The sequence below is a fragment of the Ascaphus truei genome, chromosome 3, assembly GCF_040206685.1.
Source record: "Ascaphus truei isolate aAscTru1 chromosome 3, aAscTru1.hap1, whole genome shotgun sequence".
Lineage (NCBI taxonomy): Eukaryota > Metazoa > Chordata > Amphibia > Anura > Ascaphidae > Ascaphus > Ascaphus truei.
Genome location: NC_134485.1, coordinates 252,996,140 through 253,009,801, shown reverse-complemented (window position 1 = coordinate 253,009,801; position 13,662 = coordinate 252,996,140). Strand labels below are relative to the sequence as shown.

General features: G+C 48.9%; 1 protein-coding gene across 1 annotated transcript in view; it reads left to right on the top strand.

The window, feature by feature from the left end:
- The window catches only part of GRK1 (G protein-coupled receptor kinase 1), a 50,783-nt gene that overhangs the window by 31,403 nt on the left and 5,718 nt on the right, over nucleotides 1–13,662 (top strand). Inside the window, exon 6 of the mRNA XM_075590621.1 lies at nucleotides 9,210–9,411. Within this exon, the coding sequence (XP_075446736.1) occupies nucleotides 9,210–9,411 (202 nt within the window). The remainder of the gene's footprint in view (nucleotides 1–9,209; nucleotides 9,412–13,662) is intronic.

Below are 13,662 nucleotides of genomic sequence, written 5' to 3'. Positions count from 1 at the left end.
ATATGCAGTACATTGTATTTATTATGCAATGTGGTGTCTGTGCCTGAGGTGAACCAAGGCTCCATTAGCTTTTATTCTGTGAGAAATTCGTAGCTAAGTACAGCATAATCATTTCCACTGAATGCATGTATGCAGAATGTCACTCTAACTATGTACAGTAACACTCAAGTGTCTAAAGGGCGACAGAACTTTAACAGTACATATTATATGTGTATGTAGTATGGACTTTGTACTAAATCATAATGTACTCAAATAAAGTTAAGAGTTTACTGATCTATACCAATTCAGAGAACAGGGTTTTCCCATTTACTGTACTGTAGGTGTGTGTGTGTGTGTGTGTGTGTGTGTGTGTGTGTGTGTGTGTGTGTGTGTGTGTGTGTGTATGTATATATATATATATATATATATATATATATATATATATATATCTTTACAGAAAGGTAATATGTGTAATTTGTGTAAGGCTACGCTTATAGTGCCGGCGACGCGACGGTCGCTGGAAAATCAAATAGAGATGACTTCCAGCGATCGCGACCAATCTGTCGCTCCGTCGCGCCGCACTTACTATAAGCGCACGCGACGGCGGCAATGCATTTGTTTTGCAGCGACGTCGCCGGCACTATAAGCGCAGCCTAAGAAGTACATCAAAGAGACTGCCACCTGCTATATCAGCGAAATTGGCACATAGGGGTGGAGGAGGGGAGATTCAATAAAGGTTAATAAATGAATGATATTTATTTAACGGTGTCTAAAGCCAATTTTATTTATTGACCTGTTTATAAAAGCCATATTGTAAGTGATAAAGGATCAGTAAGGGGCCTTATACAGCAGTATTACAAATGTATGCAAAGGAGGAATTACTGGCAAATTACTTATTCACTATTAAGTACATACTTCATTGCCACTAAATTCTGATACCTGCTACATCGCTATCCCTAACAAATAGCACCAATTTTTACCATCTAGCCCAGGCTGGCATAGGTCTATTTTTCCAATGTATATAATGGAGGAAATAGACATGGGCAATATAGGACTAGCCAACCTAGAATAGGTGATAGAAATACATACTTGCGATGTTGAACATATTCATATATTAACCCTTTACAAATCCTAATGGCAAACACTCTACAAATAAAACTAAAATGTTAATGTAGCAATATTGAGTGTCAAATAAGAGGTAGTAGTACTCTGACCTCTTGTGGCTTCTTGGAGAAACACTGGTGGTTGTAGCCAATTTGGGACCAATTCTAGTAGTTTTGATAAATTACTTATCGAGAATTTGGGGCACTTCTCGAGCGTTTGCATGTGTAGCTATTCAGAAAGCTCAGATAACATGCCAAACTTGCTAGAGAAGTTCTTCATCCCGATCGGTCACGCTCTCGTTCTGACAAGCCGTGCGGGAGCTCAAAAAATGCTCAAACTCGCATTCTTTGACAAATCGAGCTGTTCAGGTAGCTCCAAGAGTCATATTGCGGCTGCAACTCGCAGGTTCTGATCTTGTCACTTGAAGGTTAGCAAGTTGGATCCGCGATGTATGTTACCTGCATTGGATTGAAGCTGGAGACTCCGGAGCAGACACGCATTAATGTCAGCTCCGGAGACCCCCTGCTTCCATCCTATATAATAAAAATACATTTACACACAGCTTCATTACCGTAGCGGCTAACCGCTAAAGTAATGAAGGGGTTAAATACCAGTGCCTCGTTTATTGGCAGTAGAAGGGGTGGGTGATGGTTGCCCGTGGTGGGTGTTTATGCCTACCGGCAGGGTTGCAGGGGGAGTATACCCCTTCAATACCTTAGCGGTTACAACAGCTAAGTGTGACGGTGCTCGTCTCAAATCAGGAAGCGGACCCGCAGGGCTGAGGTAGGAATGCAAATAAACCGACCAGGCGGCAGAGTTACAAAGTCCAGGAGACAGGCAGGTCAGGGCAGGCAGAAAGCAGCGAGGTCTGGTCACGGTCCGGAGTCAGCAACAGGGGAATCAAAACAGGCAAAAGGGTATAGTGTGACTGCAAGAGCTGCAAGCTTAAGAACTTTGCTTGGCGACTCCCACTAGGAACTGCAGCCTTTATATAGCAGGCTGCCAGTACCCAAAATGGCCACAGTGAGCAGAAAGGGCAGGTGAGTTGGAAAACCTGAACCGCAGCAAAACCCAGTACGGATCGAGCAGAATCCTTACAGTACCCCCCTTCAGGAGAGGCCTCCGGACGATCTAAGGCGGTTTGGACAGGGGATTTCTGACGAAACACCCAAACCAGGTTGGGAGCATGGATATCCCTGGATTTGATCCATGAATTTTCTTCGGGTCCATAACCCTTCCAATGGACCAAGTACTGTAGCTCACCACGGGATCTACGTGAATCCAGTATTTGGCCTACTTCAAATTCCTCCAGACCATCCACCAAGAACGATGTTCTGGATGAACGGCTTGAAGAGGGAGACATGGAACACTGGGGGAATTCTTAAATTATCCGGAAGTTCCAGTTTGAACTCCAATGAACTTGGGCCTGAGTTTGGAGGAAAGTAGTTTCAAGCGGATATTTTTTGTAGCCGGCCAAACCTGATCTCCCACTAGAAATGGAGGCAGTGGTCGTCGACATTTATCTGCCTGTCTTTTTTGCTGGAGGGCAGCTTTGATCAGATTGGCCTGGATTTTCTTCCAGAGTAATTGGAGTTCTTGGATTTTGTCATCAACTGCAGGAACTCCAGAGAGGGGACTGGAAGGAGGAAGGGCAGCGGGATGATACCCTTAGGAACAAAACAACGGTGATTCCAGTGTTGAATCATGCTTCATGGAATTGCATGAAAACTCGGCCCACGGGTGCAGATCAACCCAGTCGTCCTGTAGCTCAGAAACAAAGCATTGCAGGAATTTTTCTAAGAACTGTTTGGCCCTTTCCATGATACCATTTGACCGGGGATGGTAGGAAGAAGAAAAATGAAGGGAGAGACCCATTCTTTGACAGAAGACCTTCCAAAAGCTAGAGACGAATTGGGATCCGCAGTCCGAGACTATATCCATCGGGACTCAATGAAGGCAAAATATCTCCTTAATAAAGATTTCAGGTAGTTCCGAAGTTGTAGGTAGTTTCTTGAGCGGACGCCTAAAGCGATCGACTACTACCAGTCTCATAGTCGTACATCTGGAGGGAGGCAGTTCCATGATAAAATCCATGGATAAGTGGGTCCGGTGGGAATAGGTAAGGACTGGAGCAACCCACAGGGTAACGTCCTTGGCACCTTCATCTGAGTGCATATAATGCAGGCTGCCAAAAACTCCTTTACATCTTTGTGGATCCCTGGCCACAAAAAGATTTGTTTGAGGAACTCGCAAGTCTTCATAACCCCGGGGTGACTACCCGTCTTGGAGTTATGACCCCATTGCAACGCCTCACTTTGGAATTGGGGAGGAACAAATAATTTAGATGAATGTGTGTACTTTGAACTTGGATCCTCTGTCTAAGCATGCGAAATCTCTTGCAGAAGTGATGATGATACGGTAGAGATGATCTGGGAAGGTGGAATTATGGGTCCCTGCTCTACCTCCTCAGAACCGTCAGGAGAGAATTGTCGGGATAGAGCATTTGCTTTGAGGTTCTTGGATCCTGGACGATAACAGATCACAAAGTTGAACCGAGTGAAGAAGAGAGCTCGCCTGACGCGTTCCGAGTCTCTTTGCTCCTTCAATGTATTTGAGGTTCTTGTGGTTTGTAAGGATAGTAATCGGAGAAGTTGTCCACTTATGCAAATGTCTCCATTCTTCAAGGGCCATTTTCATAGCCAGAAGTTCCCAATTTCCAACATTATATTTCCTTTCAGCGGCAGAATAATAATAAAAAAAAAAGAAGGCACAGGGGAGGAGTTTCCCATGAAAAACCTTCCTTTTGGAAAGAACGGCTTCGGCTGCCAGAACAGATGTATCCACTTCAAGCACAAAGGGTTTCGTAGGGTCTGGATGGATCAGCACAGGTGCGGAAGAAAAGGCAGACTTGAGCTTCTCGAAAGCCAGGAGAGCCTCAGAGGGACATATCTTAGGATTCACCCCTTTCTTAGTTAGAGCCATAATAGGTACAACCACCTGTAACATTGCTCATCTCTGAATAGGAAGCAGACCCTCACGGATCACCGACCAGAGCCAGGGGACAGAGTCCTGTTAGAGTAGTTGTGATCCAGGCAGAGGTCAAGGCAGGCGGCAAAGGTGCAAGTCCGGGAGCAGGCTGGGGTCAAGGCAGGCAGCACAGGAGCGGTGGATGGAGAAACAGACTGAGGTTGGCAACAGGGAATCCAAAAGAACAGACGGGCTCAGGAACAGGGCAGGCTCAGGAATCAGAACACAAGGGGGCCAAACACACAAGAAAATGCATACAATGCTCAGGCAGGGGCTTGGAGTCACTGACTGCTATTTTGAGCCCTGGAACAGGTGCAATTCAGGAAGTTCAGGAATAAGCTTGCCTTCCCTATTACCCAGATCTGGATGATAATGCATTTGGCCATTAAAAAGAAAACATTATCCAGCCAGCATAAAGTAAATTAACGTTGTACTTACCCCGCCAGGATCAAGCCCACCCTCATCCTCATCTTTTACCTCTTTGTCTTCCATGGGCAGCAACATTAAAATAAGAAAACTAACTACTGGCCACTAAACTCTTAATTACCTTACTGGTTAGTAACCGCTATAGTAATTAAGGGCTTATCTCTCCCACCCCTACCGATACCCACCAGGGAAGCCTAACCACCCTCCCTGGGGTAACCCATCCCCATACCCTCTACCCCCATAACCACACATCCAAATGGGCAAAGCACTAGTAGACAAAAATGGCTAATAGCACGTTTTCCCATTTGTTTGCAAAACAAAAGAAATACACAACAAAATAACACTGGCATAACAGTACAATACATTACATACATGTAACGGGTATTCCCTATGAATACAACCGCTACTACCTGCTGTGCAACCTGTGTGGCTCTCAGGAGCCTAAGCCTCCGCTTGGGGAACCTGGGGTACATGCATGTTATACATATCTGGGTGCAACGCCTCCACCTGGGAGGGATCCCAACGGAGTGGGAGGAGACCCTCACAGGAAACAACCACACAAAGCGAGCAAATATAAAACAGGACTGGCTTTACTGCATAGCAAAACATATATTATCACACATCACATAACCATGACTCCTCTCTAGAGGAGCCACATGTGGCGTCACACAGGACGCTAACCACTATGCGCCACGGCGGACGCTAACCACTCTGCGCCACGGCGGACGCTAACCACGCTGCACCACGGCGGACGCTAACCACTCTGCGCCACGGCGGACGCTACAACCTCCCACAGAGTGACCCCACCCTGTGTCCAGTAACCCCCACCCAAATGTCTCGCACTCCCAAATGTCAAACATCAATGTCTGTATATATGTGTGACTGCGCAGCCACTATGTCTGGTGATTAGGCCTTGTTGGTGCACGTGAATGGTAGGTTACCTGCCCGGGGCTCCAGCCACGGGTACCGCGATATCACTGGAGATCCGCCCGATCCGACATTGTCCTCCACACCGCGTTGGGTGAATTCCAGCGCGGATAATATCACCTTAGTCCCAGGGTTGTAAGTGGTGTTCTGAGCCCAGAACCCACCTCGCAGGGCCGCACGGATTCAGCACTGTGTCCCTGACTAAGCAACCAATTAATGGGGCAGTGTCCCTATCTAGGGCCTGTCCCTAAGCTCCACAGATGACTAGGTGGCTCAGGACCTAACTGGGACCTTGGGGGCTGCTGGCCTAATGCAGAGGGTCACTGACCCCTGCATCCACCTCTTACCCCTAGCTGGTCCGGATCCTGACTGACTGCGTGCTGCCAAAACCCCGCGAAATGTATCTATCTTCCTGCAGGGCCATACTTCAGCCCTATTGGCTCCCTGTGGTCATGTGTCTCTGACCCTATGCACCCTGGGGGCTGGCAGTCTATTCTCGCGCATGCGCGAGCTGTCTGGGGCCTCCCGCGCTGTGCTCTGCCACTGCACATGCGCAACAGCCCTATGTATGGCGGCGCCCTTCTCACCGGCCGCCGGGGACCCCAGCAACGCGATCGCGGCCTCGGCAACCGGCCCGATCGCGTCCCCGGCAACCGCCCGACCGCACCATAGCAACCGGCCCGATCGCGTCATAGCAACCGGCCGCAACACACAACGCGCGCTCGCAACGGGGAAGGAGGGGGTGAGTGCGCAAGGGGGACCTGGCTACATACATAACATACATTAAACTTGCCAATAAACCCATTGACTATGACTGTAGTAAACCATGCCCACAATATGGACATGAATTGCCACAATGGCAATGAATGGGCAACCTAAAAACAAACCATGACCAAAAATACTTTGAAGAAATTTTTTTACTTTTATATCTGCCAATTGATAACTAATTCAATAATTACACTTGAACTATATAGTCTGCAGTATTAGCAGTGGTGAAAGTAGTCCGGTATAGTCCAGTACTGGTAAAACAATAAGTGCCGGTATGAACTACTGGGGATTATTACTAAACCATCTCTCTCTCCGTGCTTCCCTGCCTCTCTCTCTGTCTCCCTGCTGTCTCCCTGCCTATGCGTATCTACCCAACACAAGCCGACTTGGTCAGTGACGTATGTAACATGGCCTCCCGGCAGTTACTTCTTGTTCTGGGCTTTTCCTCTGTCTGTCCTGTTAGAACAGGCAGTGGAAAGGTTAATTCCTTCAAAAAGCCTGTTTGTGTATTCAGCCTTGAATATGTAGCCATATTCAAGGGCGGGTTTTGCAACCTGAGGTTTGTCAATCAAAGGGGTGGATATTGGTTGGAACACCCCCTGCTGTGTGTGGGCCAATCTGTATCCGGCTTTGTATTATAATGATTCAAAGTTAGAGACACTCCCCTGAGATGTCCAAATTGAGACACATCTCCTAAATTAAGTTCTCAGTTAGAGAGTTTAGTTAGTGATTGGAGACTTCAGAGAGAGAAGTACAGAGAAGAATTCTCTCCCTCCTACCCCCACCTGGGTAAGGAGGGAGGGGAATTATACTGCTAAGAGCAGGATGGCAGAGAATGCTGAGCAGGGCCTAGGCATTCAAAAGAGACAATGCTGTGTATTATGCTGTATGCTGCTCTGCTGAATAAAGACCAACAAGAAAGAGATACTGCTGTGTGGAATCCCTGTCTTTGGTGAATGAGGAGTGTCAGTGGGGGTCCCTCCTCTGAATACCCCAGAGGATCCCTATTGGCTGGAGGCGCTGCTACCACCCAGAGAATGATTCAATCCAGGTAACCTGTCTCAACCCTGTCCTGGGCGCTCCCTACAACACTGCAGAGTCTCAGTCCTCCTGTTTGCCAGCAGGTCACAGCACCAAGACCCATTTAATGTAACCAGAAGGAGGGTACCCCCCCCCCCAATCTCACGTAGGGGGGGGGGGTGGAAAGGGAGTTACACGTAGAATGCGTTAATATGGATAAGCCTATACATGGCTATGCCCATATTATGGCATCCTACATCACTGACCGGGCCGACTTTTGTTGGGGAGATACGCAGAGACAGCAGGGAGATTGAGAGAGACAGGTTCGTTTTGTTCAGAAGCATAGCCGCCGACAGGGAGACGGCCTATAACGGGCCTGGGGACTTCGGGTGCCTGGCCGAAACTGGAAGTTGGGCCCGGCCAGATGTCAGGCCCAACTTTTGCTTCTGGCTGCCGAACCTCTGCCGCCAGGCTCCAGTTCTCTTCAGCTGCTTTAGGCCGCTCTCTCCTGCGACCCTCTCCTGCCAGTGCGTGCTGGATGCTGGTATGTGTGTGTGTATTATTTTTGTATTATGTGTATAGGGGTTATATATTGTGGGGGGTATTATTGCATGTATTGTTGGGGGTGTATTAGTGTGTGTATTGTTGGGGGTATTATTTACGGGAGTGTAGTATTGTGTGTGTGGGGTATTATTCTGTTTGTATTGTGGGAATGTAATTAATTATTGTGGGCGGAAGTGTGGGGTATTGTGGGGTGGAATTGAATGTGCTCCGGGGGGGGGGGGGTTGGGGGGGATTGTGGGAAATTGTAATTGTGTGTGTGTGTGGCCAAGGGAGAGGGGGAATGAGTGTGAGGAGGGGAGATTGACGGAGAGGAATTGAGTGAGTGGGGGGTGATAACAGAGCAGGGTAGTGTGTGTGGTGGGAGAGGGTGTAGGAGAGGGAAGTGAGAGAGAGGGAAGAGTAAGAGACAACGGGAGGAGAGCAATACATGGGGAAAGGTGGGGAATAGAGGGGAGTGAGAGTGAGAAGGTGTCAGAGAGGTTGGGAGGGTTGCAAGACCACCCACAATGGGTGGGGGGCGCCTTGTGGTAAACTAATCCTGGGCTTGGGAAAGCTGTCAGCAGTCCTGATGAGACACCCCAGTTACCCCAGTCCCCACTTCCAATGTTTTAATTGCCTGGGTGGGTACCTGAATGAATAAAAATCTTCTTTCACCACTGAGTATTCATTATTGATTTGATAATTATAGCCTAAACCAGTGGTACACAGCCTTTTTTGAGTTGGAGCATCCCTGAAGGATTGTTTAAGATCAGATACACACACACACACACACACACACACACACACACACACACACACACACACACACCCCTTTCCCCACACATACAAAGCCATCACACTCGTCGCCACACAAAATGCTCACTCCTTCCCTCTTTCCTCCCACCTTCCCACACACCTCAAACATGTCAGCAGGCATGTTCTGTGCTGTCTGGAGATAAAGAGGCTTCTCACTCTTCTTTGTGCGTGGCTGAGAGAGGAGATGTGGATCGCAGCCCCTACGTCTCTAGTCACAGCAGGAGGTTCCCACTTAGCAGCGAGCTGAGTTTTTCCCCTTAGGCTGTGGCACCCTTGGCAGAGAGTCCTGGCACCCATTGTTTCCCTGACACCTTGGTTGAGAAACACTGGTCTATAGAATAACATGGCAACTAACAATATCGTAATTTCGGTTTCCTGTAAGTTTGCGCACTGGTCGGTCTGCTATCTATGCCGGATGATACTATATGTGGATAATTCATTATTGTCTGTATACACCTGATAAAGAGTGCAGTGATTACTTGAAAATGTGGATGTTCTTACAGAAAGAACACAGAAAAATGAACCTTCTGCAATATTTCTAAATATATAAAGGATCAATTGAAGAGTATATTAATTTATCAATTCTGTTTCTTTTTCAGGTTGAAAATGCGGATTTAAAGAATAGAATTTTAAACGAACCTGTGACATACCCAGAGAAATTCCGTGAGGTCTGTAAATCCATCTGTGAAGCCTTACTGGAGAAAGATCCCAAGAAAAGGATTGGGTTTAAAAATGGAAATTGTGATGAACTGCGAGTACATCCTTTTTTCAAAGAAATCAATTGGAGGAAACTTGAAGCTGGTATGTTTAGTATATTAAACTCGTGAATATAAACAGCACTAAGGCACTTATTCTATGTAATAATTATTGTTTTTTTCCTTGTATAGCGCTGACAGTGTACACAGAATTTTTCCTCCACGAGCCCCTGTATGTTGGACCGGCTTTAGGCTTTGTGGGGTCCAGGGTGGCACACTGGCAGCGGGGCCCCCCTGTAAAAAAAAAAAAGGGGGGGTGTTGCAGGGTACATGCAACCACACACGCGGGTTCTCTTGATAAGGCTTATTTATTGAGCCTTAAAAAATATAGCACACAAAAACAAAATAGCTTCTTTTCAGCATGCAGGACAGAGACAGTTCATCAAACAGGTACTTTGAAAACAGGCCCTATAACAGTAATCTTCCTTCAGCATTTCAGTCTTATCTCTTGACCAGCTAGCCTGCATGTGTGTACAGCCTGGGGGTTTTAAAACACCTTAATTATGCAGCAGGGACCACTCTAATTGTCTGGAGCTTCCCAGCTGAAAATTAACCTTGTCACTGCTGCACTGCATACCTACACATACGTCTGCCAGGCATATAGCTGGTGACGTTCATTCACCCTGTCACAGGGGGACTTACCTATACCAGCTGCCCTCCTTCGGCAGTGTCGTGGCATCATGATGACGCAACTTCACTTTGCCATGGCAATGTGACGCAGTGAGATCACGTTGCCATGCAGGAGGCAGACCGATGCAGAGAAAGTAAGGGTGAACACACACACCCCACTCTCCCACACCTACCTCTCTGCCGGTCTGGGGGCCCTGCCTTTCCTCATCTTCCTTCTCCTGTCGGTGCCGGGATCCAACTTCTGACTGGAGAGGGGAGCTGGAGGAGGGGGGGGGGGCTGTGCTCCCTCCTCCAGCTCCCCCTCCGGTTGGGTGAAAGTTGGTCCCGGCGCTAACAGGAGGATGGAGAGGAGGAGGCATGGGGCCCCTGAAGGCGTGGGGCCCAAAGTCTCCGCCTTGCTCGCCTTGTAACACAAAATTCCCCATCGACTTTAATGTGAAATATGGTCCAAAACAGAGCAGTCAGATATAGATTAAACCCCTAAGTGGTTAATACAGATAAACTTTACCTAGGTCACCTACATTGTTACTAAACATTATTATATTTAATGTTTGTCTCTTTTCTTACCAATCTGCATGGAAGCACTGTTTGCTAAGTGATAATGGGGAAAGACCGGGTTGGTTGCAGACCTGCCGGTGACATGCAAATGCACCACAAGTAGTATTTTTATTTACTATAAATTTGTAGAAAATACAAAGGTGTTTGTATAGATTTTTTTGCATTTTATATATTAATAGCCATGCATAATAATGGTATAATACTTTCCTCTCTGTTGGCATTAAGTCCTGATAAGTACAGGTATGCCAGTAGTAGTTATGGAGGTTTTCCCTCACACCCTGGTGAGGTGCCCTATGTATGGAGGGGAGTGGCTGTATGCTCTGAGTCCCTGGATAGTGACATCAGGGATGCGCCTGCCTCCTGAGGTATATAAGGCACAACACAGTTAGTTAGTGGGGTGTTCCAGCAGTTATGTGAAGTAGTTGGTAACTTGTATTTTCCTGCATAAGGGATTGTAGGAACACTTTGTGACCCTAGTGCAGAAACTAGCGGTCCAGGTTGACCAATCAAGCCTGTCTAAGCCACTCTGTGTCCAGGGACCTGGCACAGAGAGGATCTCCCTAGGAGAAGAGGGAATCCTACTTCAATTTGGGAGGGCGTACCTGGCAAAGGGACAGCACGGAGAGATGTGCGGCTAGAGCCGGCAGCTGCATGGGGCAGTCTGCTACATCCCGATCTACAATAAAGATGACCTTGTTAACGAAACCCCCACTGTGTGAGTGTGAGATTACTCAGCAGTGGCAGTCACCCCCAAGAAGGAGTTCCTCATCAGGACCATCTCCCTGCGGATGCACAGACCCTGATGAGGTGGAGGCGCTGCACATGATGTAAGTTGAACTCGCACCCACTACCTCAGCTACCTGTCCTGATGACATCCCCTAATACCATCAAGCGGGAGACTCAGGAGTCCTGTTGCCTACAGGTGCACCACCAAACACAAACACGTAATGGGGGGTTGGTTAGACTATGTACCCGGGCCAATGTGAGATTGGGGGGGGGGGAAACCCGTTACAATTGGAGGCGCTGCTGAGATATATATTAACAGGACAGGCTTTTGCTAGGCACACACTAGCAAACAGGGAAAGTGTATGCTGCCACTTTGTGCTGTGTTGGGATGGAACCGCAGGGATAACCTGGGAACCTGAGAGGAGTTAGTGGGTCTGGAGAGGGGCTATAGCTGTCCGAGTCACCTTGAGGTAGCGCTAGGGGTAGGATGCCTGAAGGGATAGCCTGTTAACTAGGTCAGGACTCCTGGAGAGGGTCTGCACTAGGCTGACCAAGAGAGGTAGATGCCCAAGTACTGCATGGAAGCCCCAGAGTACTCTAGCCATTCCAGATCACTTACCGAAGGGAGCACAGACTGGGAGGAAGGAGATACAGTAGACACTGAGAGAGTGAGCCTAGCCTGAGGTAGTGCAAACACGAGTCAAATCTACGTTAGGTACATAAGGTGGTGCACAAGGCATGTTTATTGTACTGATGTGGTAGCTGCCCCGCAGAGTGGAGCTCCATGTACAATAATCCAGTATACAGTGATCGAGAAACAACCGTCAGAATGGAGGATCTGCAAAGAGCAGAAGGTCCAGGATGTCGGACTGAATAAGAACAAGCTACAGAACAGACTTTTGTGAGCTCGTTATGGAATGGCGTGAAAGCCGTGGCTGCGCCGTGTGTGTCCTGCCTATGTTCTCGGGAAAGTACCCTCAAGACTAGTGAGGACGACAGCCTTGCGAGATGGGAGGAACGAAATGGACTTTGTTATACACCAATACACAAACAGCCAGACGCTACCTCAAATATGGAAAAAGACAATACTCACCAAAATGGCGGTTCCCGCGTTCCCGGGCCACCGCGTGGGCCAGCTGCAGAAAGTCTTGCAACTTTGCAGTTTGCTAATTGTTGGCCAGGATTGGCGGCAACGAGAAAACTCCACCCTGCTGGGGAGTTTGGCGCGAAAGCTGGAGCCGTGCCCTCATGGACTATAACTCACTGTGCACCTGTGCTGGGTCAGCCTACAAGTCTACGAGACATCCCCCTAGTTTCAACCAGGGGGAGTGGTTTGCCTTTCCGCCAGATGCTGATGGAGAAAGAAGGAGGAGGGATTGCTCAACAAGCCCCTGCCCTTCAGTTGCGAAGAGCCAGTGATCGATACAGACCTCTAAAAAGAGTGCCTCCATTGGTGACTATGGCTGAAAAGTCTGAAAAAGTGGACCAGAGTCCCTTGATCTCTACCCATCCCTACTCGGCCCCAGGAGGCTTCCTGATTATCCGCGTAGAGGGTGTGGAGACAGTGGTCTGTCTCTGCCTGCAGTGCAGACTGCCGGGTGGAGCTGTGGGCAGCGAGGCTCGATGCCCTCACTGTAGACTGCAGTATATGTGGCCTATGACGACTTTTGTGCCGGTACAAGCTGTGGGAGTGAAAGATTCTACCCCGATGTCGGCGGCAGAGCTTCCGGGTGCACTGTGGAGGGAGAGTGCAGGCCCCGCGGAGCAGGAATCAGGCCGGGTTCTCAACCATCGGAGAGGTGACCGGAAAGGAGCCCATCGGCGGTCCCCTACTGGAATGCCCCGCCCGAACTGTAAGTTGGAGTCCTCGGACGAGGAGTGTGCCCGACTGGCTGATACCCAGGACTTGTTATACGAGTACCATACCAGTGGTACGCCTTGGCGGGATGCTATCCCGCGTGGTGTGGAGACACGGAGTCGAGTGTCTCCAGTACCGCGACAACCCGATCGCCGGAGTCCCACTGCCGTGGTGACTAGCGGGTCGGAAGGAGGTCGATCCACCCCAACGCTGCGAAGCAGTAGGCCAGCCCAGTGCTTGTCGCAGAACCAGGGGGTGGAGGTGAAAGAAGAGCGGATCCAGGGCCAGGCTGGCGTCGCAGCACGTGCATGTCCTGAGGCAGTTCCGGACGATCAGAGCGGCATCGAGTGGGAGATGATCGCGCCTCTGCGGTCGAGCAGTGGAAGTCGATCCCCTATGGACAGACGGAATGGGCGCTCGAGCCGGAGAGAGAGGAGCCCAGCTGCCAAAGAAAAGAATGGACTTTGTGGTGGAAGCAAGTCAGGTATTGCTGAGGAGCAGGTCGTAACCCTGCCGATACCTACC